The sequence below is a fragment of the Canis lupus genome, chromosome 7, assembly GCF_011100685.1.
Source record: "Canis lupus familiaris isolate Mischka breed German Shepherd chromosome 7, alternate assembly UU_Cfam_GSD_1.0, whole genome shotgun sequence".
NCBI lineage: Eukaryota > Metazoa > Chordata > Mammalia > Carnivora > Canidae > Canis > Canis lupus.
In genome coordinates this window covers 67,593,702-67,617,821 of record NC_049228.1, presented here as the reverse complement: position 1 = coordinate 67,617,821, position 24,120 = coordinate 67,593,702, and the positions used below count along the sequence as shown (strand labels likewise).

General features: G+C 35.8%; 1 protein-coding gene across 1 annotated transcript in view; it reads left to right on the top strand.

Moving 5' to 3' along the window:
* YES1 (YES proto-oncogene 1, Src family tyrosine kinase) overlaps positions 1–24,120 on the top strand; it is a 65,735-nt gene that overhangs the window by 36,964 nt on the left and 4,651 nt on the right. The window contains 9 exon segments of the mRNA NM_001003239.2: positions 2,689–2,961; positions 6,240–6,339; positions 9,678–9,776; positions 11,050–11,153; positions 11,239–11,388; positions 12,824–12,979; positions 13,139–13,318; positions 19,193–19,269; positions 20,560–20,713. Coding sequence (NP_001003239.2) covers positions 2,697–2,961; positions 6,240–6,339; positions 9,678–9,776; positions 11,050–11,153; positions 11,239–11,388; positions 12,824–12,979; positions 13,139–13,318; positions 19,193–19,269; positions 20,560–20,713 — 1,285 coding nt within the window. The 5' untranslated portion in view covers positions 2,689–2,696.

Here is a 24,120-nt window from a genome sequence, read left to right as displayed (position 1 = left end):
TTTTTATATTAGGAATTTTATGGCTTCAGGTCTCACATTTAGGTTTTTTAATCCATTTTGAATTTATTGTTGTGTATAGTATAAGTGGCCCAGTTCCATTTTTTTGCATGTAGCTGTCCAGTTTTCCTAGCACCATTTATTGAAAAGACTGTCTTTTCTCCATTGTATATTCTTTCCTCCTTTGTCATAGATGAATTGACCATATAAGCATGGGATTTTATTTGGGCTCCCTGTTCTATTCATTCCATTGACCTATGGGTCTGGTTTTGTGCCAGTACCATACTGTTTTGATTACTATAACTCTGTAGTATACCTTGAAGTCTGTGAGTATGATATCCTCAGCATTGTTGTTCTTTCTCAAGTTTGCTTTGGCTATTCAGGTCTTTCGTAGTTCCATCCAACAAATATTAGAATTATTCTAATTCTGTGGAAAATGCTATTGGTATTTTGATTGGGATTTCATTGAATCCATAGATTGCTTTGGGTGTTATAGACATTTTACCAATATTAATTCTTACAATCCATGAACATGGTATACCTTGACATTTGTTTGCATTGTCTTCAGTTTTTTTCATTAATGTCTTATAACTTCCAGTATATCAGTCTTTCACCTCTGGTTAAATTTATTCTGAGGTGTTTTATTCTTTTTGGTACAATTACAAATGGGATTGTTTTCTTCATTCTCTTTCTGCTATTTAATTATTACTGTGTAGAAATGCAACAGATTTCTGTAACTTAGTTTTGTATCCTGCAGCTTAACCAAATTCATTTATTAGTTCTAATAGTTTTTTGTTGGAGCCCTTAGAGTTTCTATATATTGTATCATGTCATCTGCAAGTAGTGACATTTTCGCTTCTTCCTTACCAATTTGGATGCCCTTAATTCTTGTCCGATTACTGCAGTATAGCTACCTCTTAAATGTTTTATAGCCAGGGTTATAAATGTTCACTCCTTCTTTGAGAATTTAAGAGTCAGTCATCTTATCACTGACCTATTTCTTTTTGAATGCCACATAAGAAAGGAAAAGCTGTAAAACAAGAATGACCTTTAAAAGTAAGTAAATTAATGAAAGTTCCATTCAGTGCTCCCACAGGAAGTGAATATAATAATTCAGATTTTGCAATATTGGTAACCTTGGTAAGCCAGACAGTTTGTAAGAGATGAGTAACTCTTGATTTTTAAGAAATGTATTGCCAGTAATTTGAGGAAAAGGTGGGAATTAGGCCAGGAAGCAAAAAACAAGATACCAAATGGAATAAGATGAGAGAGTCCCATTAAAAAAAAAAAACCTCCCCAAAAGTACATTGGAGGTTTTAAGGATAATGAGGGGGAAGACTTGAATGGAAAATAGCATTTGTGATGATCTTCAGTGATTGGATAGAACATTAGCAGGTAGAGAAGTTTTTTTGTTTTTTTGTTTTTTTTATTTTTTTGGTAGAGAAGTTTTAGATGTAAAATCCCTACACACTTGGGAAAGCATAGGGCATATGTATTGGGAAAACAGGAAAGTGTGTGTATATAGATAAGCATGAGGAAATAATAGGAGATAAAGTTGGAAAGATAGATTGGGATCAAATTTGGTAAGCATTGGGAGTATGACTGTAGATAAGGAAAAGTTACAGAGCTACCTGGTCCTATAAATGGTAACTGCTAGCTACAAATACATATTGAACACTTGAAGTATACTTAGTCCAAAATTGAGATATACTGTAAGTTTAAAATACATAATGGATTTCTGAGACTTAGTACAAAAAACTCATTAAATTTTTTTTATATTGATGACATGTTGAAATTATATTTTAGATGTACTAGATTAAATAAAATATATTGTTAAAATCCATTTTACCTATTCCTTTTTTTAAAAAATGTGGCTGCTAGAAGATTGAGAATTACATATGTGGCTCAGATTATATTTCTATCACAGAGGGCTGGTACAGATAGAAGGAGTACAACCAGTATTTGCTAGTGCTTACTTCATGCTACATATTGCCTAGAACTTGTAATAAGTTTAAGTTAATCCTCATAGAAAGTCTTATGAAGTAGGTGTTATTATTATTATTATTATTCTTTTTCAAGTAACTGGGGTACAGAGAGGTCGAGCAACATACCTGAAATCACTCCACTACTGAGTAGGAAGCCAGGATTCCCACTGGGCCTCTTGGCTTCAGATCCAGGGGCTTTCCCAGCACATTATTTAATGTTGTCATTGAACCATTTAAGATGCTTGAGCTGGAGAATGACATGGTTGGAATGATGCTTCAGCAGAATGGTAATAAAGATAAGTGAGGAGGGATCCCTGGGTGGCGCAGCGGTTTGGCGCCTGCCTTTGGCCCAGGGCGCGATCCTGGAGACCCGGGATCGAATCCCACGTCGGGCTCCCGGTGCATGGAGCCTGCTTCTCCCTCTGCCTGTGTCTCTGCCTCTCTCTCTCTCTCTCTCTCTCTCTCTCTCTCTCTCTCTGTGACTATCATAAATAAATAAATAAATAAATAATATTAAAAAAAAAAAGATAAGTGAGGAGAAGGAACTTCATTTTTAGCTGTTTAGTCTTTTGTTTGCTTTATTTTATTAATGTTACTTTTGTTGCAGGAGAAAAATTCCTTGTTTAAAGTGAAGTTTTGAATTGTATTTTTTTGAAGTATACTTTATATTAACCACTTCTCAAAATATTTGCCTGTCACCTTATAGATTTGATAATGGGCTGCATTAAAAGTAAAGAAAACAAAAGTCCAACCATTAAATATAGAACTGAAAATACTGCAGAACCTGTAAGTACAAGTGTCAGCCATTATGGAACAGAACACACTGCAGTGGCACCATCATCTTCGACAAAGGGAGCATCTGTTAATTTTAGCAGTCTTTCCATGACGCCATTTGGAGGATCCTCAGGAGTGACACCTTTTGGAGGAGCATCTTCTTCATTCTCAGTGGTGCCAAGTTCATATCCTGCTGGTTTAACAGGTGAGATTTAAATGTACAATTCTGTTGTCAGTTTGAGAATGTGACCTTAGGCAGGCAGTACACAAAGTTTTGGCCTGATGTAAGAAAAATAACTTACTGGGGATTTATAGAAGTTTATATGAATTAAAGCTTCTAACCTAAAAATTAAAGCTATATGTTATACATGGATATTGTTCTGGAAAATTTGGGAATAATTTGGTTATTATCTACCGGTTATACCATTATTTCATTAATTCATTTTTCAAGTAATTATTAAGTGCCTACTATGTGGCAGGCACTGGGGATATAAAGATTAAAAACATACACCCCTCCCTCAAGAATGTTACGATTTTTCAGGTTTATAAAGTACTATCCAATATTAAAGTATTCTAGTAGTTACATAATAATTAAATGGCAATACTACGACGATAATACAGTTTTACTATCAGATATTGATTTAAAAAATGAAAGTCCTTGGGCAGCCCCGGTGGCTCAGCGGTTTAGCGCCACCTTCAGCTCGGGGTGTGATCCTGGAGACCTGGGATCGAGTCCCACATCAGGCTCCCTGCATGGAGCCTACTTCTCCCTCTGCCTGTGTCTCTGCCTCTCTCTCTCTCTGTGTGTCTCATGAATAAATAAATAAGCATCTTTAAAAAAAAAAAAAAAAAGTCCTAAGGCTTAGAGTTAAATGGTGGGGTTTTTTTTTTTTTTTCAGAGTCACAGATAATAAGCAGGAGAGCCCAGATTTAATGTCCTGTGCCAGAAATCCCTTTCTTACATTATGATATCCTTTCTGAGAACAAGTGAGAAGTGACAATGGACAACCTTTCATGGAGTCAGAAAAGCATTTTAAAAAGTAGTCAAACTTTGAAAAGAAGAGGTCTTTTGTGGGGTTTCCAAATCAGGGTACTTTGTCCCTTGAGTAACAAAATATAATTGCCTTAAAAAAGGTAGGATGAGGGCAGCCCCGGTGGCACAGCGGTTTAGCACCGCCTGCAGCCAAGGGTGTGATCCTGGAGACCCGGGATCGAATCCCACATCAGGCTCCCTACATGGAGCCTGCTTCTCCCTCTGCCTGTGTCTCTGCCTCTCTCTCTCTGAATGAATAAATAAATAAATCTTTAAAAAAAAAAAAAAAAGGTAAGGTGAGCTCTAGGATTCCTTGATACAGTAGAAGTTTCTTGATGTCATCAAGGACCCAAGTCCTTGATCTCTTTCCGGTAGCCCCTAGAGTAAATCAGCTTTAACCTTAGGCTTGGCAAAACAGCTACCAGCATCAAATTGAGCAACATGTATCCTTACTAACAACCAGAAGGGTCAAAAAAGGAATCTATTCTACAGGCTTGGACTATAAATTTGTCCTTTCAGTTGGCTTAACCTCCTGAACAATAAAAGTGCTAAAGAAATGCCATAAGTAAATTCTATGAGACTGTTCATTTGAGAAGTTATGGACATCAAAGGGTCAATTATAGTCTGAATTCTAACTGCCTAACTCTAAATACCTCAGTAAAAATAGCCATGATAGTGTTCTCAGTCATCGGCCAAGTTTTCAGGATTATATGTTTGGGAAAGACAGTAATCCAAAACAATTCAAGTAAATGTTGGTACTTAAAGATATACTTACTTACCTAAACAGTTTACTTATGTGAAAAGTCTATCCGTGGATATACATCTGTTAGCTCATATGGAGTGTCTGTGTGCCACCAATAGAGAATTGAAAGCAAGAGAAACAAGGTTTCTGTCTTTTGTTTATATTATAATGAAGGTTGGGCAATAATTAGTGAATAAACAACTAAACAGGATTATTAATGGTATAAGATGCTATGAAGAACTGACCAGAGTGATTGGTAAAAGCCCTTTAGATGATCAGGGAAAGTCATCTTGAGGAACAATCATTTGAGCTGAGGTTTGATTGATGAGAATGATATTTATATGTGCAGAACTGGGAAGAGAGCTTTTCTGGGAAGAGAGAACAACAAATGCAGAATTTAGGAGATACAGACAAACCTGGTGGTTATGAGGACACCAGAGGTAGAATTGTATATGAGACTGAAGAGTAAGGATTACTCAGGACCTTGTAAACTCTGGTAAGAAGTTTGGATTTTATTCAAGACCAAGAAGAAGCAATTGAAGAGTTTTAAATAAAGGATTTGCATAATTGAATTTCCTTTTTTAAAACTTCACTCTGGCAACTAGCCTTGTGGAGAATTGTAGGAAAGCAGGTAAACAAGTGGGTTAGGAGACTAGTCCTCCTCTCAACAGTCTCAGCAGACTCAGTGAGAGATAACAAGGATTTAGATTAGGGTGGCAGCAATGGAAGTGGAAAAGAAAGTAGATACAAAGTATTTTATTTTATTTTTTTTTTATTTTTTTATTTTTTAGAGGTAGAACTACCTGTGCTAATAAAGGGACTTAACTCGAGTACCTGATTAGATAGTAGTACCATTTGCTTAGACATTCAAGTAGAAATGTCAAATAGGCGGTTAATACATGACTGGAACTCAGTGGAGAATGGTAAATAAATAATCCATTCTATTCTTCAGCTTGCAGGTAATAGTTTAGTGTTGTAATCTCTTAAGCAGCTCTGTACAATTCTGTGTATGACAGTTATTCTTGGAATTTATAATTCGTATCAGCCATATTATTAAATTTTTAAGAAAAACAAGCCATTTTAAGAGTTCATTGTAATAACTAATCTTACTAAATCCTAGTTATTGCTACTGAGGATCAGTCTTAAGGGTGGAAATGTTTCCTCCTTGTTCATAAGAAATTGGGATGATCAGTGCCAGTAGTTTATAGTACTTGTTAATACTTTTTCTGCCAAAGAATTGATTTGAATCTCTACTGTATTTCCAAGTCACAGATATTGTTACTATGAATCAAAATTAAATTTGTTTCTGTAGGTATATAGAATCTTAGAATTTGTAGCATCCAGTAGTTTCATGGAAGGCCTTCTGTAGAGCATCTCATTAGCTTAAACTCTAGCTGCCCAAGTCTTCATTTAAAAATAGATTCTGGGGATCCCTGGGTGGCGCAGCGGTTTGGCGCCTGCCTTTAGCCCAGGGCGCGATCCTGGAGACCCGGGATCGAATCCCACGTCGGGCTCCCGGTGCATGGAGCCTGCTTCTCCCTCTGCCTGTGTCTCTGCCTCTCTCTCTCTCTCACTGTGTGCCTATCATAAAAAAAAAAAAAAAAATAGATTCTGGAGACTAGGAAGAAAATTATGCTTAAGCTTTTTTGCTGACATTTTTCTTTTATTAATTAGGTAATTTACATTGGTCTTTTTTTTGCTCCAATAGGTGGTGTTACTATATTTGTGGCCTTATATGATTATGAAGCTAGAACTACAGAAGACCTTTCATTCAAGAAGGGTGAACGGTTTCAAATTATTAACAACACGTAAGTTGGGAATGTTTTGTGAGGGAAAAATACTGACAGAAACCTACTCTTCATGCTGAAGCCACTTAGCTGGTTGATTCATTGCTGAGAGTGGTGAGGCATAGGTCTCTGCCCACTGGTTTGGATGATGTATTTGGTTTCTTTAGACACATAGCATAATAACTACTTCTGTAGCCAGAAATTATGACTTCTACAAATTGTGCTGCAGTGTGTGGTTCTGCCATAAACAGTAGACATATAAGAGTGAATTTAGAGGGAATATATGCAAGTAAGTACATTACTTAAAAAAAAAAATCTTTATAAAGAGAATTCTTTGTTCCTATTCAAGCATAAGATGATTTAAGGATCTTATTTCTTTCTCTTAAAAAAAAAAAAAAAAAAAGGAAAAAGGCCAGGTAGGGAACCCCTGCAGTCCCAACCTGACCACATTAAGTTGCTTTTTCCTTAGGTGACTCAGACTTTTTGTGTAAGACTTTTAGTCTGGGATGACTTCTAGACTTTTAGTGGGCCACTAAATGGCTTTCGTTATTTAGTGGCCCACTAAAAAAATCAATGTTTGAATTGAAAACTCAGTGCTTGTTATGAAAAATAGATCTCATAATTTCATTAGGAGGCATAGCAACCACTTCGTAACTTCTCAAAATATATATTATGGTCTCTTTACTTCCTGTCATATTTCCTAACATTCTTGTTCCATTTGCTATCCATTATTCCAGAACATAAAATATGGTCATGTCTCTCTGCTTTAAAGTCGTTTTTCAGTAGCTACCATTTGCCTTGCTATCGAGATAAAAGAAAAGCAATAACAATGGCGGACATCAGTCACCAGTTGCTTTCCGTTCCTCATTAAACTGCCTAGCTGTACTAAATTGCTTGTAATTTCATGAATACATTGGGGTTTCTCACCTTCCCATGCCTTCACACATACAGTTTCTTTTTTCTGGAATGTGACTTCCTGTCTCTCCATTTTTTTTTTCTTTTATCTGGCCAACCCCATTTATCCTTCAAAATGTATATTCCTATGTGATTTCTCAAGGAACCCTTTCTTGACATTCTTTCTCTCCCACCTGGCCCACACCTCATCTCCGACTGGATTAGGTATCTATCTTGCATGTTCTTGTAACACCCTGTGCAAATGTCAGTTGTAGCTACCATCACTACTTTGAATTATAGTTGATCATGTGCTTTTCATTCTTTCAGACCAGTGGCTCTCAATCCAGGGAAAAATTGCCCAGAAGACATTTGGCAATGTCTGGAGACATTTTTGGTTGTTACAGTTAGGGTGTCTCCACTGTTTTCTAGTCAATAAAGGTAGGGATATTGCTGAACATCCTTCAGTGCACAGGACAGCCCCCAATAACAAAGAATCATCCAGCTCCAAGAGTCAGTAGTGCTAAGGTTGAGAAATTCTGCTCTAGGCTGAGTTTCTTGAAGGTACAGACTTTTTACCTCTGTTCTAGCATACCCTCTCTTTATCACTTAAATGGTATTCAATAAATGCTTGAATGAGTCACGAATGGGTAGCACAAATGCAGAGTTTTCAGTTTGTATATCTGAAAGTGCTTAATACATACCAGGAACCTACAAACCAAGTGTGTGTTTGTCAATATTTAAATTGCCAAAGGATTTTTCATCGTTTTTCTGGAGAACAGATTCCCCTCAATCATTTATAAAATTTCAATTTAGATAAAATATTTTCAGTACTTTTCTCTGGCAAAGCATAATGTGCATTTTTTTATGGTGAAAAAATTTGTATTTAGTTTTATAGCCTGCTGGACTCAGTTTAGATGATCCCAATTTTGTTGGCAACATCATAGTCAGGAGCCAGTCGAACATATGCTTTCTTCTCTCCATCAGGCCTGATCAAGGTGTTGACCTTGGCCACATCAATGTCATAGAGCTTCTTCACAGCCTGTTTGATCTGGTGCTTATTGGCCTTGACATCCACAATGACACAAGTGTGTTGTTGTCTTCTATTTTCTTCATGGCTGACTCAGTAGTTAGGGGGAACTTGATGGCATAGTGATCAAGCTTGTTTCTCCTGGGGGCGCTCTTTCGAGGATATTTGGACTGCCTTCGGGGAGACGCAGGGTCTTGGGTCGTCAGAATGTAGGTGACATACGGATCTTCTTTTTTTTGTGACTGTGCACACCTTTCAGCACCGCTTTCTTAGCTTTCAAAGCCTTTGCTTTGGCTTCAGCTTTGGGAGGGGCAGGGGCTTCCTTTTTCACCTTCGGTGCCATCTTTGTGAAAGGGCCATAATGTGCATTTAATTTTTAGTGGCAGAACCCACATTTTGTATGTCTTCCTCATTAGAGACTGATAATTTTTGCTTTTTTTCACATTAATTTTGGAAAAGTCAAGGCTTAGATATTGCAAACTATATATAGTACTCCTGTTCTGAATTGATTTTAGTCTTATTTAAATATTTATGATAACATTTTTATAAACTTTATTGTAGGAATTAAATTTTTTATTATCTTTGCCTGTTGCAAATATTTTGTCTACAGGAGTTTTAGGACATCCTGATACTAAAATTACTAAAAAAGAACATTATGATTTTATGTATGATTAAAAGCATTTGACAATAAAGAATGAACTACTAACAACATGCTACAACATAGGTGAACTGTGAAAAAATTATGCTAAGTGAAAGAAACCAGTCCAAAAGACCATACCACATATTATATGATTCTATTTATATGAAATACCCACAATAGTCATATCCATAGGAACAGAAAGCAGATTTAGTGTTTGGCAATATGGGGGGAAGTGAATAGAGGAGTAGAGAGTGACTTTTAATGGGTACAGGGTTTCTTTGCCCAGGGGTGGGGGAGTGATGAAATGTTCTAAAATTGATTGTGGTAATGGTTGTTGCACAACTGTGTGAATAAAATCCATTAAATTATATATCTTAAAGGGGGAAACTTATGGTATGCAAATTATTTATCAGTAAAGCTTTTAAAAAAGAAAACATTCAGTTGAAACTGAGTAATTTAAAAGGTTTATCTCTGAAATTGTTTTGTTCAATATAGTTTATTGTTTTAGGTTGAAGGAGTTACGTAAAAAAGGATCTTATAACTAAAATTAAACTAACTTTTTACTTTTTTGTTTGGAGCTGAAATATGTATGCATTTATGCTTTTGCTTAGCCTTATTCCTTTAATTCATGTAATACATATTTAAACATTATTCTTTTGAGTTTAATTTTTTATCAAATAAGTGCATAAAAAATTGGAAGTTAAACCTCTTCTCTACATAGATACCAGGCAACACTGCAATAAATTGTGTTTTGAGCAGTCATCTACCTTGTGGTAATTGTTGTTTTATGTGTTACAGGGAAGGAGACTGGTGGGAAGCAAGATCAATTGCTACAGGAAAGAATGGCTATATCCCTAGCAATTATGTAGCCCCTGCAGATTCCATTCAGGCAGAAGAGTATGATACTACTTCATATTTTATTAATTACTTTGATTTTTAAAAATGTTTTAATGCACATTCTACTTAGCCACAATTTTACACACACACAATTACATACCAGTCTTAATACAGCTAATACATCACATTAATAAGAGATGTTACTTGAAAATTAATAATTAATGCCATACTATTTGCTTACAGTAGGATCATAAATGAATCTGCATTAATAATACTATTATGCCTAGTCTGTATCCTTTATATTTTCACTTAAAAAATTATATTAACCCTTTTTATATTCTACAGATCTTTCACTTCAAAAATTTACCCCCAGTTGATAGTATTTTATAAGTTAATTTCTTGACTTAGGTGCTTGGTCTGTGGTTATGTAGGAGAGTATCCTTGTCTTCAGGAAGCACACTGAAGTATTTAGGGGTCATGATTCAGAATATTTGCAACTTACTCTCAATCAGCTCAGAAAAAAAATGCACACAGAAAGAAAGAATATGACAAAGTAAAATTATAACAGTTGAGAAATCTGGGTGGAGGGTATATGAAAGTTCTATGTGCTATTCTCACAACTTTTTAAAAATTTCATCTTCAGTGACATTTTTTTAGGTCAAATCAAGAATATCTGGGATTCACAAATACTTGTTTTCATATCACAATAGTTAACACAGTGCCTTGCACATAGTAGGTGCTCTATCAATATTTATTTGCTTTTACCATATGTAATTTGTCTCCATAACTCTGTTCTGCTTCACACTTGTTACTTCCTGTTTTATTCTGTGATTTTCTCCAAAGGAGATACTCCCTTTTATTCACAAAAGCTATATTAAATCAAAGCTGTGCTAATTTAGAGTTGCTAATAATTTGAATATAGTTCACTTGCACCTTATGAAAATAGATGATCACACTCTTACCAGAGGACCATGTCTGTTCTTCCTGCTACAGTCTTAATGTTTCCATCTATCAGTGATTGAGGGATTCTCTGTTATTGCCTTTCCTTCTCCATTTACCAGTCCTGTGACTTGCAGATGGAGTTGAATTAATACATGGAGTTTCTGTGTATTAACTACTGGTTGAGTAGCTAATACGTGGAAATACTAGGACAGTATATTCTGACAGTAGTATCTGTAATAATTCTATTTAATAAAGATACTTTGTTGTGTTTTGCTGTGTTTTTAAGCTGTGTAGTTCTTTATTGTCATCCTCCTGCTCCCTTCTTACTAATCCTTATTTTTAATCTTTCTGATCCTTCCATATTTCTAACTCAGAGCACTATTTTTTCCAGATGGTATTTTGGCAAAATGGGGAGAAAAGATGCTGAAAGATTACTTCTGAATCCTGGGAATCAACGAGGTATTTTCTTAGTAAGAGAGAGTGAAACTACTAAAGGTAATTATAATGTAATGCAACTATAAAATTTTCTTGAACAGTATCTTGAGAAAGATACAGAAAAAGTATTTGTTTCCCCAACTAGGTGCTTATTCTCTCTCTATTCGTGATTGGGATGAGGTAAGAGGTGACAATGTGAAACACTACAAAATTAGGAAACTGGACAATGGTGGATACTATATCACAACCAGAGCACAATTTGATACACTGCAAAAGTTGGTAAAACACTACACAGGTATGTGAATATTTCACAGGTGAAAATTATTTCTTGATGTTCTGTTTTATGAGGATAGAATCTCTGTCTTCATGTCTCTTATGGTTTAGTTTGGTACTTTATACCAAGAGTGTGCTTGATAGATGTCTATTGTATTCTAGTTTTAAAATGAGGAACAGGTAGTATTATTACCTGAATTAGGCTCTTAAATGGGCTAAAATCTTACTACCATTATTTGAGTCCCTATATCTTACTGGCATAGTGTTTACATTGGAGTTTCATTTCATGGTAATTAAATGCCAAGATAGATTATGACAATAAATAAAAAACATAAAAGCAAATATTTTTTAAGGACGTTTGTTAAGTAGGTAAAACTGAATACTTAATGTAAAAAGCTCTATCAGACGTCCTTTTGGGTTACCTTCCTCTGCATGAGCTGGACCACATAAAACTTCTTAAAGTATAAATCTAATGAAATTTAATCTGAAGATGCATTTTTTTTTCCTGGAAAATTAACTTATAGCAACTGTAGACATTCTTCTAGTCTTTCAAGGACCTTTGAAAGGTACTCAGTATTATATTCTTTTGTCTCAAAATTTTGCATTGCCAGTTTGATATGTGAATGCATCTGAAAGTTTTAAAATTATTGATACAAGGGGAGGGGAAGTTTGCATGGCAGTCTCTTCTTCAGTGAAGCTAGCTACAGTCTGCCAAGGCAACCATCAGTCTTGACATTGATCACACATATTGCCAAGCAGTGATATCAGTTATAATTGCACTTTCTAGAATGTGGATTTGTGTGGTTACTTGGACACGTGACGGGATGTGTCTTATTTATAACAAGAAAGATTGTATAAGCAGGATTCACAAGTCAAGCCATTGTGAATTTGGGAGTCCCTGTTTTTGTGTCTCCCTTATTTGAAAATCAGTTTCTTAGATGAGATTTTTTCCTTAATTTTTGGTGTGCTGCTTATATTAGTGGTTAGTTATTAGAAATAGCAATTAATGGTAGCATTCTCTTTGGGAAGAAATAAAACACAGTGGTCAAAAATAGAACTTTGGGGGCAACCAGAACTATGGTTTGAATTCCTTTTCCATCCCTTACTTACTGGGTGACATTAAGAAAGTCACTTAAGTTTTTTGAGATTTATTTATATGAGATATTTTTAAGGTACTGAATTAGCACAATAGCTGAGACATAGTAAGTATTCAATAAATTATAACTTCAGAAATGTATTTAACAAAAAATGTTTCACCTCTATTTTTTTAATGTTTCACCTCTTGTATGTTTTGCTTCTTATACACATACAGTTACCTTTTTTCTTTTTTAGAGTAAAGCTGAGAAAACATTATGTTTTTTTCTTCAATTTAAACTTTCAAAAACAGTAATGTACTATAGAGTACCTAAATTTTTATAAGTAATTCATTTTACAGTATAGTTTATTCATTTATCTAGAACATGCTGATGGTTTATGCCATAAGTTAACAACCGTGTGTCCAACTGTGAAACCCCAGACTCAAGGTCTAGCAAAAGATGCTTGGGAAATCCCTCGAGAATCTTTGCGACTAGAGGTTAAATTAGGACAAGGATGTTTTGGTGAAGTATGGATGGGTAAGAAGCCTGAACTTTTGTTTCTTTGTCATTTCTTTACTATAGATTAAAACAGCATAACTTACGATAAGGTCTATTGAAGTATTTAAGGTGGTCATTAAGGTTCGACTTAAAATCTCTTAATATTTAGATTAAAATAGTAGTCTGTTGTTTCTCTAGGAACATGGAATGGAACCACAAAAGTAGCAATCAAAACACTAAAGCCAGGTACAATGATGCCAGAAGCTTTTCTTCAAGAGGCTCAGATAATGAAAAAATTAAGACACGATAAACTTGTTCCACTATATGCTGTTGTTTCTGAAGAGCCAATCTACATTGTCACTGAATTTATGTCAAAAGGTATGTGTATATTTCTTTTAGTGTATTCATGTTGACAAATTTTTTTTTTTTTTTAAGATTTTATTTATTCATGAGAGACACAGAGAGAGAGAGGCAGAGACACAGGCAGAGGGAGAAGCAGGCTCCATGCAGGGAGCCTGACGTGAGACTTGATCCCAGGTCTCCAGGATCAGGCCCTGGGCCAAAGATGGTGCTAAATTTAAACCAAATTAAAAAAAAAATAAGTCTGCATTTCTGTTTTTATGCCTACAAATTTTTATTGTGTAGTGTTCTCTAATTTAAGATTTTTATGTAGACATTGAAAAGAGAAAATCTGACATTTCATGTAATGGAATAGCAATTAGTTCCAGTTATTCCAGAGGATGGTACAAAGTTTAAAAGGAAAATTAGGGCAGCTCAATTTATGTTGAAAGTAAGTAGTTTTGGGCAGCCTGGGTGGCTCAGCGGTTTAGCGCCGCATTCAGCCCAGGGTGTGATCCTGGAGACCTGGGATCGAGTCCCACGTCGGGCTCTCTGCATGGAGCCTGCTTCTCCCTCTGTCTGTGTCTCTGCCTCTCTGTGTCTCTCATGAATAAATAAATAAAATCTTTAAATAAAAAAAAAGAAAGTAAGTAGTTTTTTATTCCATTTGACTAAAGAAAATGGAATAGCTAAGAAAATGGGAAAAGTATTTCTATAAATTAAAATAATGCAATTAGAAAGATATTTATATCTTTATTCCTAAAGCAAAGACATCAAGTAAAGGAAATTAATATTTATCTTATTTTAGTGTAATCATAGTCTCCATAGTTAGAGTTCGAGAAACTTTTTTGCACTATCATTGGTTAAAATTTCTCCATTATTCCAAACTCTAGACCCTAAGGTGGCATCTTTAGTAACAGAATTGGTTGTTAGAACCAAAATAAAGAGAAGGGACAGATGATGCTCTAGAAGAGGAACCTAAGCTCTAAGTATGTTGACAGTCCTGTTTTTGCCCTCTTGAATTTTATCTCTCCCCCCCCCATCTTAATCACTCATAATTAAAGTTTCTGATTGTGTCATCCCCCTCCAGTAGTCCATTTTAGCCAACAATGTAGTTCCATCTAGTGGTGACAGGACCAACTGCAAGCTACATATTTACTGTAGGAAATCTACCCCCTTCCTCCCAAAGGAGTAGAAAAACCAAAAGTGAAGAATTGAGGTGGCCTGCCTAGTTGATAGCCAAAACATGCATAAAGCCCCAAGGCACATGGCACTTTCAGGAAGGAATCTCTTCTGCAGACAACTGCCAAATAACCCCTTTCAGAGTGCATTGGATGAACTCTGTAGGGAGGGGAGAAAAGGGACAAGGAGGAAGTTTAAATCAAGGTATTGATAGCACAAGAATATATTGGAGGTAAAGCTAATGGTGCATTTAGTTTTGTATATTGATTTCAAGAATTATTTAAATGGGGGAACATGATAGACATCTCTGTTGTCAGATTGCTGGGTTAGGATTATTTCTAGATGGGAGATTTAGAATGCAAGATCACAAATGACCCTTCTGGTTTTAAAACTCCACAATTTCCCATCTTATTTCAGGTACACAATAGTTTACCCTCAACAATCCATTCAAACTCATTGCCTCATGTGCTCCCAAATAAACCCAATTTCCCGGCTAGACAAGTCTTCTTACTACTTCTGGTTTCCATGATTCTTTTCAAAACCTTCATCTGGAATTTGGTTTCCCTATCACTTAACCAGTCCATCAACCATACTTCCTTCAGATTGTACTTAAGTCAAGTGTTTGAAGCCCTACTATTAATATCCATATTGGTCGTGATCATTATATTCTTTGAAGTGTTTTTAATCAGACTATCCTATAAATTAACAACCAAAATGTATTGAATACCTCTAATTTATAGGAGACTCTGCTAGTCATTATGAGGTATCAAAGAAAGCCACCCAAATAATCTACGTTGAATTTGCGGAGAAAAGACTCAACCTTCTAATGAGTTAATTTTCAGTATAAGAGTAAATAATAGCTCACTCTGACTAAACAAATAAGCTACAGATCAAAGCATAATGAATTTCCAGGTGTTCACCACATTCAATAAGAATAGAAATGAGGAAGAGGTCACGTAGGCTGGAATAAGTTGAGAAAAATTAGTAGAAAAGTCAAGTCTTAAACTGACCTTTAAAGTTACAAATGCTATGAATGGGTAAAGAGAAAGGTATGGGTATTTCTGCAGAGCTAAGAGGATATGAGGAAATGAGAAACAGAACCATGGGAAGTGGAAAGTACAGAAGGCAACTAGTTGGAAATAGGCTAGAAAGGTATGTGGGGGGGGCAACCTGGGTGGCTCAGCGGTTCGGTGCCACCTTCAGCCCAGGGTGTGATCCTGGAGACCCAGGATGGAGTCCCCACATCGGGCTCCCTGTGTGGAGCCTGCTTCTCCCTCTGCCTGTGTCTCTCTCTCTCTCTGTCTCTCATGAATAAATAAATAAATTCTTAAAAAAAAAAAAAAAAAGGTATGTGAGACAAATTTAAGGCTTTTGGGAATTCATTTCACTATTACTTATTGAGTACCTACCCTCTGCCAGGGTTATGAATGAGCTTCAAAGAGTCCATGAACTTCCCCTGAAGTTCTGTGTCAAGCTTTTACATACTTACATGTTTTCCTGCAAAGAGATTCTATAGTTTTTGTCAGAGTTTCAAAGTAACTCATGAACAAAAAAGGGTTAAAGACCACTGTTTAATGTTCGATGATAAATGGATATAAGCCACATTTGAGTGGGAATAGGATTTGTTGTCTTTGATTAAAGATCAGACAGAGATGATTCCAATTCCAATATTAGATTTCTGTATGTTGCAGTTTTGCACTATTTTAGCAATTATCTGTTGTTACACTGAATAATGTTCTACTTAATGTATAGATCATAGTACCTTATTTAGTTTCGTTATCCTGAAACAAAGAACTGTATCTTCTGTTTATTTCTATATACTCTGCGTTGTCATGTAGAAGTATTTATGTGGTGTCTGTTTATCTTACAGAAAAGGAAGTGAAGAAAAGAAATATCCCTTCCCCTGTTTAAGAACAATTTCTTTACCTGTGTTTTTGATCCTTCCTTAGGTCTAAAAAGAAAACCCTTCCTTGGTATCAACATCTGCTTTTCACCTACTGCTCTGTGTTGTTTCCCTTCATACCCAAGATTTTTTTAAGAAATACTCTTGTCTTCACTTCCTAACCAGCCATTTACTCTTTTTAAAAACTATTTAAATTTATTTAGTGTCAACACTTTTCATAGATTTTTTTTTTGTGGAATATTTCAGACATAGAATACCATAACAACCATGTCCCTGCCATCCAAATTTAACTAATGTTTACACTTTGCCGTATTTGCTTCTGATCTCTCTACTAAGTAAACAAAACATTACAGATCTAATTGCATCTTTGTTTTTACCCCTCCTTGAGCCCATTCTCATTTGAGCCCTCCCTTCAGGCTCTTTCAGGCCCATTTCCCTTCCAGAGGTAACCTTAATTTTGAAGCTGGTGCTTACTTTTCCATCTGTCTTCCTATTAACATACTTCTATTGATATATATTTACCTATTAACAGTATGTGTATGTTTTTAATTTAGGTAAATCTAGCTTTATTTTCATGCAACGTTATGTTCTTGAGATTTTTTCATATGGACAAGGAAGATATAATTTGTATATTTGTTAATTGTTGAATGAGATTCTGTATGAGTATACTATTGTTTATTCATTCCTTTCCCAGTGAGCATTTAGATTGCTTCTAGTTTGTCACTGTAACAGATAGTGCTGCAGTGAATGTCCTTGTGCTCCCCTCTTCTGGCCTATATACCAGAATCTGTAGTGCACTGGATAGCAACAACATTAGCATCACCTTGAAACTTCAAGATGCAAACTCTGGTGATAGGGCCCAGCAGTCTTCACTTACCCACCACCTTGTATTAATGGTCCATTCAGTGCCGTTGATTCCATTTATCACATCTCTCTGGAAAATATCTCCTCTCCATTCCCACTGTCATTGCTAGATTTTAGCATAATAGTCTCTCTTTCTTAGACTATTGCAGGAACTTTTAATTTTTTTTTTAAAGATTTTATTTATTCATGAGAGACAGAGTGGCAGACACACACAGGCAGAGGAGAAGCAGGCTCCCCATGGGGAGCCCGATGCGGGACTCGATCCTGGGATCATGCCCTGAGCCGAAGGCAGACGCTCAACCACTAAGCCACCCAGGTGTCCCTTGCAGGAACATTTAAACTTAATCCTTTTATGCAGTTTTGCCCCCATTTCATTTTCCATATTACTATTGGAATGATTGCTTTTTAAATATAAATCTGATCGTATTGCTTCTCAGCATAAAACTTCATATAAAAAGACTAAAGTTGGGACACCTGGTGGCTCAGCAGTTGAGCATCTGCCTTCGGCTCAAGGCGTAATCCTGGGATCTGGGGATCAAGTCCTGCATCAGGCTCCCTGTGAGGAGCCTGCTTCTCCCTTTGCCTGTTTCTCTCTCTCTCTCTCTCTCTCTCTGTGTGTCTCTCATGAATAAATAAATAAAATATTTTTTTTTAAGTTACAAAAATAAGACACAGAAATCCTCATACATACCTCAGCCAGATTTGCCAACAACTATGTATGTATCTCTTAATACATAAAAGGATTTTTACCTGAACTGAGGAGCACATTGTAAATAGTATGTTCCTTTTATCTCTAAATACTTCAGTGTTTGTCTTCTAATGACAAAATCATTGTCTTACCTAACCACCCTACAGTGATCAAATTGGGGGACTGTAACATGGATACAATTCCATTATCTGATATCAGTTCATATTTCACATTTATTAGTTGTCCTGGTGATGTCCTTAATTAACAGCACCCTTCCCCCTCCCCAATCCAGAATCCAGTCCATGGTCCTGGATTTCTTTTAGTTACCATTTTTCTTTGATGTCATTTAATCTGGAGCAGTCCCTCTCTTAGCTTCTTTTTTTGGCTTTCATGACATTGTTATTTTTGACAAGATCTGTATAGTTTTAAAAATGTACCTTAGGGATGCCTGAGTGGCTCAGTGGTTGAGCATCTGCCATTGGCTCACGTCATTATCCTAGAGTCTTGGGAGTGAGTTCCACATCAGGCTCTCTGCAGGGAGTATGCCTCTTCTCCCTCTGCCTATGTCTCTGCCTCTCTGTGTATCTCTCATGAATAAATAAATAAAATCTTTTTAAAAATGTATCTTAATTTCGTTTATCTATTTTTTCTTGATAAACTTCATCCGCATGGTAAGCTTTTAACCAACAATACAAGAATAGCAGCTAGACTTTTCTAACCTTTCTGTTATCTGTTATGCATAGTACTTTGCAACTGTTATTCATAGTACTTTGCTGTTTCCTGGTATTTTCTGCTAAAATTGAGAGAAATTCATTTAGACTAACACTTCAATGTCAACTCAGCCACCTAGCTCAATTTTTAAGAACCCCAAAATATTCCCAGTTGTCTACATTCTTGATTCAGATTGATTTAAAAATATACAGAAATATATTTAAAATATATATATATATATATATACAGAAATATACAGGTATCTGCTTTTGGATCAAAATTGGGATTACTGATCTTGATCAACAAGGAAAGAATGTCTATAATCTAGTGAGATTATTGAGTTTTCCATTTGTTATCAGAAAAGTTCTTAAAATTTCAGTTCATGGACCTCTTCTAGAATATTAAAGATAATTATTCAGAAATTCCAAAGCTGCAATAAATATTGAAGAATGACAGTTTTAAGTTTTATATTGTAATGTGGTGACTTGTATGGAGTTGGCATGTTTATTTCAATCCTAATTTAAGATTTGCTTATGTTCCATGAACATTTTTCTCTCTCTCACAGGGAGTTTATTGGATTTCCTGAAGGAAGGAGATGGAAAGTATTTGAAGCTCCCACAACTGGTTGATATGGCTGCTCAGGTATTTGTGTATCTGTACATACATCAATTTGCTTTGAAAGTATACATAAAAATGTAAAATAATCTTAGTGGAAGACTGTTGTTTATATAGTGAAATCATGGAATTTTAGAGTTGGAAGGAACATTAGAGATAATCGAGTCTGATTTCCTTATGTTACAGATAATGTAGTATCTGAAGACCTGTGGTATCTAATTCATATAACTTACTAATATTAGAACGAAGTATGTAATTCCCAGTATAGTGCTGTCCTGTATAATATGGCCTTTCAGAAACCTATGAACTAACAAATATGAAATCTATATGTATTTATATATCAGCAGATAAATTTAAGATAATGAGGGATTGCTAAAGAAAATATTGGAAATCTAAAGTGTATGCTGAACTTTTTTATTTAATGTAGTCCAAAACAAGAATGAAGATGGCAATTATACTTAAAAATGGGATATTTTTAATCTCCTGAATTTTTTAAATTTATTTTTAAATTGTTATTATCATATACTAGCAATTTTATATATTAAAATTTTTTTTTTATTTAAGTATAGTCACCACAATGTTACATTAGTTTTAGGTATATGGCATAGTGATTAAATAAGTCTATATTGTGTTTATAAGTATAGCTACCATCTGTTTCCATATGATGCTATTACAATATCACTGACTACATTCCCTTTGCTGTGCCTTTTATTCCTCTAAATCTTTGTTTTTAAATATGAGTGAAAACTATTAAAAGTTTCTATTAAAAAATATGGTAGATGTTCAAGGGACCTTTGATTGGCTTTAGTCAACATATTGGTCCTAAGACCTCTTTCTTGGTGAGCATCCAGATGTCCATGGAATCTGACAGTTTAGAGAAACTTTACACCAAGAAACTGTCCATGTGAGGCTCTAGCATATGCCAGACCTAGTCCATGGTCCTGTGTTCAAGGGTTGTTGTTTTTTTTTCTTAAGGATTTTATTCATGGGAGACATAGAGTGAGAGGCAGAGACATAGGCAGAAGGAGAAGCAGGCTCCCTGCAGGAATCCTGATGCAGGACTCGATCCCGGGGTCCCAGGATCATGACCTGAGCCGGAGGCAGACGCTCAACCACTGAGTCATCCAGGTGTCCCTGTGTTCAGAGCTTTTAAACACAGTAGGGTTCAGCAAAGCCTTTTTGTAAAGGGCCATATGAATGTTTTAGGCTTTGTGGGCCATAGGTATTTCTTGTTTCTTCTGCTCTCCCTTTTCTGACACCCCCTCTTCCTCCTTCCCTTTGTATCATACATCTTTTTTTCTTTTTTTCCTTTTCAAGATTGCTGATGGTATGGCATATATTGAAAGAATGAATTATATTCACCGAGATCTTCGGGCTGCTAACATTCTTGTAGGAGAAAATCTTGTCTGCAAAATAGCAGATTTTGGTTTAGCAAGGTTAATTGAAGACAATGAATATACAGCAAGACAAGGTAAAATTACTTTTTAATAAATGCTTATAACTTGATGTTCAATGAATTTTCTTACCATCCTTTTGAATATTTAAGTTTTACACAATAAGAATATCTCTAGGTCTATTTAGAAGAGTCATAGAAACATTGATTTAATTCATAAAATTATATATAATATATGTTACCATGACTTTCTGATAGTTATTTCCCTCAAGGAGGAACTTGACTTGCTGTTTTTTGCATTATAAATTTAACGTGTAGTACATTCCTCTTTTTACTACTTTTGTCATGCCAACAAATAAACGTTTTTAAATTCCTTTTGTGACAAACTTCAGAACCATCTAGATTTTACTACACAAAGTATCAGAAAAGGTATTTTTAAAGTTAATAAATTGAGAAATAGCATACAATTTTATAAAGGCCTTGGAAACCATCTTTACATCAAATTTACAGTTATTCTTTATATTATATATAAAATTGTAATAAAGACGTTTGGAAGATTGACTCTGTACAGAGGGAAGGGAATTGTGAAAATTAATATAAGGTCATTCTTTTCTTTGTTGTCTGTTTCTCCAAACTTTCATTCAGTACATATTTCCTGAACATACATACAATATATGCCCTTGGAAAGAGTATGGGTTTTTGAATACCAGTTCCATTTCTTATTACCCCAGAAATTTCAACCAACTGAATTGGTTGAAACCAACTCATTTTTTTGACTGTTCTCTGTCTCCATACTTACAAAGACTAGATGGTAATATCTACTCTTCAAGATTGTTGTGGGGGAGACAGAACATAAAGACTCCTAACTCTGGGAAACGAACTGGGGGTGGTGGAAGGGGAGGAGGGTGGGGGGTGAGGGTGAATGGGTGATGGGCACTGGAGGGGGTGCTTGACGGGATGAGCACTGGGTGTTATTCTTCTGTATGTTGGCAAATTGAACACCAATAAAAAATAAATTTATTATTAAAAAAAAGATTGTTGTGGAACTTTAGTGAAATAAAGTATTGTGCCTGACATTACCTAACACAGTAGATGCTCAGTAAATATTAGAGCTTATATTTCAATAGGCAAGGTGTGTGTGTGTGTATTTATTTGTTTATTTAATAGGTGATGTGTGTGTGTGTGTGTGTGTGTGTATAACTATAAAGTTACTGTGTAATCGATGTTAAAAGAGTATATGAAAATTACTGTGGGAAAGAGGAAAGAACAGGAAGGACTTCAGAGATGTGAGTGATGGCTCGAGAGCAGGGCTTTGACAAAATAAACTTTTTTTTAAAGATTTATCTGAGAGAGAGCATGAGGCGAGGGACAAGGGAAGAGGGGGAGAGAGAATCCCAAGCAGACCCTCTGCTGAGTGCAGAGCCTGATACAGATCTTAATCTCAGGGCCCTGAGATCATGACTCAAGCCAAAATCAAGAGTCAGGTCTTAACTGACAGTCACCCGGGTAACCCTAAAAGAGAGTAACTTTGACAGGAAGAGATGGAGTAAGGTCCAAAAACAAATCACTACATAGGTTGTCGATCTTGCTTGAAAACCTTCAGTCACCCTCCACACCTACAAAGAAAGAGAACTTACCAAAACAAAAAAAGAGAGAGATGCCTTGGCATGCCACGTCTCCATGCTGGCTTACCTTTTTTTTTTTTTTTTTTTTAAGATTTTCTTTATTTATTCATGAGAGACACAGAAAGAGAGGCAGAGACACAGGCAGAGGGAGAAGCAGGCTTCCTGCAGTGAGCCCGATGCGGGACTCCATCCCAGGACCCCAGGATCATGACCTGAGCCAAGGGCAGATGCTCAACCACTGAGCCACGCAGGTGCCCCAGTGCTGGCTTACCTTTAACATGTTTGTGCTAGGCATGAGGGCGTGGCCAATAGGAGAGTATGGTTTCTGCTATTGACGAACTCACTGACTAATGTCTAAGACTGAATTATAAACAAACTATTTCAATAGGATCCTAGTAAGCCCAACATAAAGATTAGTAAAGATTTATTTAGTAGACACACCAAAAATTTTTTTCTCAGCTATCAACTGTTACCACCTTTTCATAAAAGAAAGAGCATTTTAATACTATCCAAGTAGAAAGAACATAATCAGGATAAAGGACCTACCTATAAATTAAAAATTTTAGCTATGTGAATTGATATGTGACTGTGACTTTTTTTTTCAGTGACCACATTAGTTCACAGGCCACTGGGAACTATTGCCTTAAGCTGTGTTCTCAACCAGGGGTGACATTGTTCCCCCAGGGGACATTTGGCAGGGTCTTGAGACAGTTTTGGTTGTTATAGCTGAGAGACCGCTGCTGAAATCTAGTGGGTAGAAGCCAGGTATACTGCTAAACATCGTATGGTGTACAAACCAGCCCCCACCAAACAAAGAATTATCCATCCCCAAATGCCAGTCGTGCCAGGTTAAGAAGCCCTGCCTTCCACACAAGGCTTTCTTTTCAGCCTCTGTACCTGTGTGCAATTCCTTCCAGTTAAAATATCTTCCTATTCTTCTGTGATCCTTAACTAAAAATTTTAACCATTCTTTAAAGTTTAAGTTAACTGCTACTTTTGATTTTATTTGTTTATTTTTGAGGGAGAGAGACAGGAGGAGGGACAGAGGGAGAGGCAGAGTGAGAATCTTAAGTAGGCCTCCTACTAGGAATGGAGCCTGACTTGAGGCTCAATCTCACAACCCTGAGAATTGATCTGAGCTGAAATCAAGAGTCAGATGCTTAACTGACTGAACAGACTGAAGCTACCAGGTGCCCCTAGCTGCTGCTCTTTAAATGAAACTGTTTGTAACTGTAAGTGAAAATTGATCTGTTTTTCTGAACATCTAAAGAACTATTTCACAACATATATATAATAAGAATGTAAGGCATCTATAATGTTATTTTCACTCTAAATGTCTGAGCTTCACAAAGGCTGTGTTTTTATGTCTCTCATAATGATTGGCAAATGTCTGCTGTATAAAAAGCATACACTACGTATTTGAGTAAATATAGGCTTTTAAAGTTAGAATCCAACAGACTGCCCTCATCAACCAATAGTTTGCTATAGTTTGCTATAGCTACTAGGTGCTAGACTTCATTAAAAGTTATAGATCCTATAATCATGTTTTTAGTTGCTTATTAGAGTTTATACGTCTGTTTTTTCCTTTTTCTTAAAGAGGCTTCATGCCCAGCGTGGAGCCCAGTACAGGGCCTGAAATCATGATCCCGAGATCAAAATCTGAGCAGAGCAAGAGTTGGATGCTCAATCACCTGAGTCACCCAGGCACCCCTCTGTTCCTCTATTTTTTGAACATTTTCCTGTCCTCACAATATTTATTTGTTTTTTTTTTTATGTCTTTGATTTATCAGGGAGAAATAATTTATTTTAATACACATTTTAAAGAATTTTTCCCACGTATCTGGTACCTTTGAAGAATTT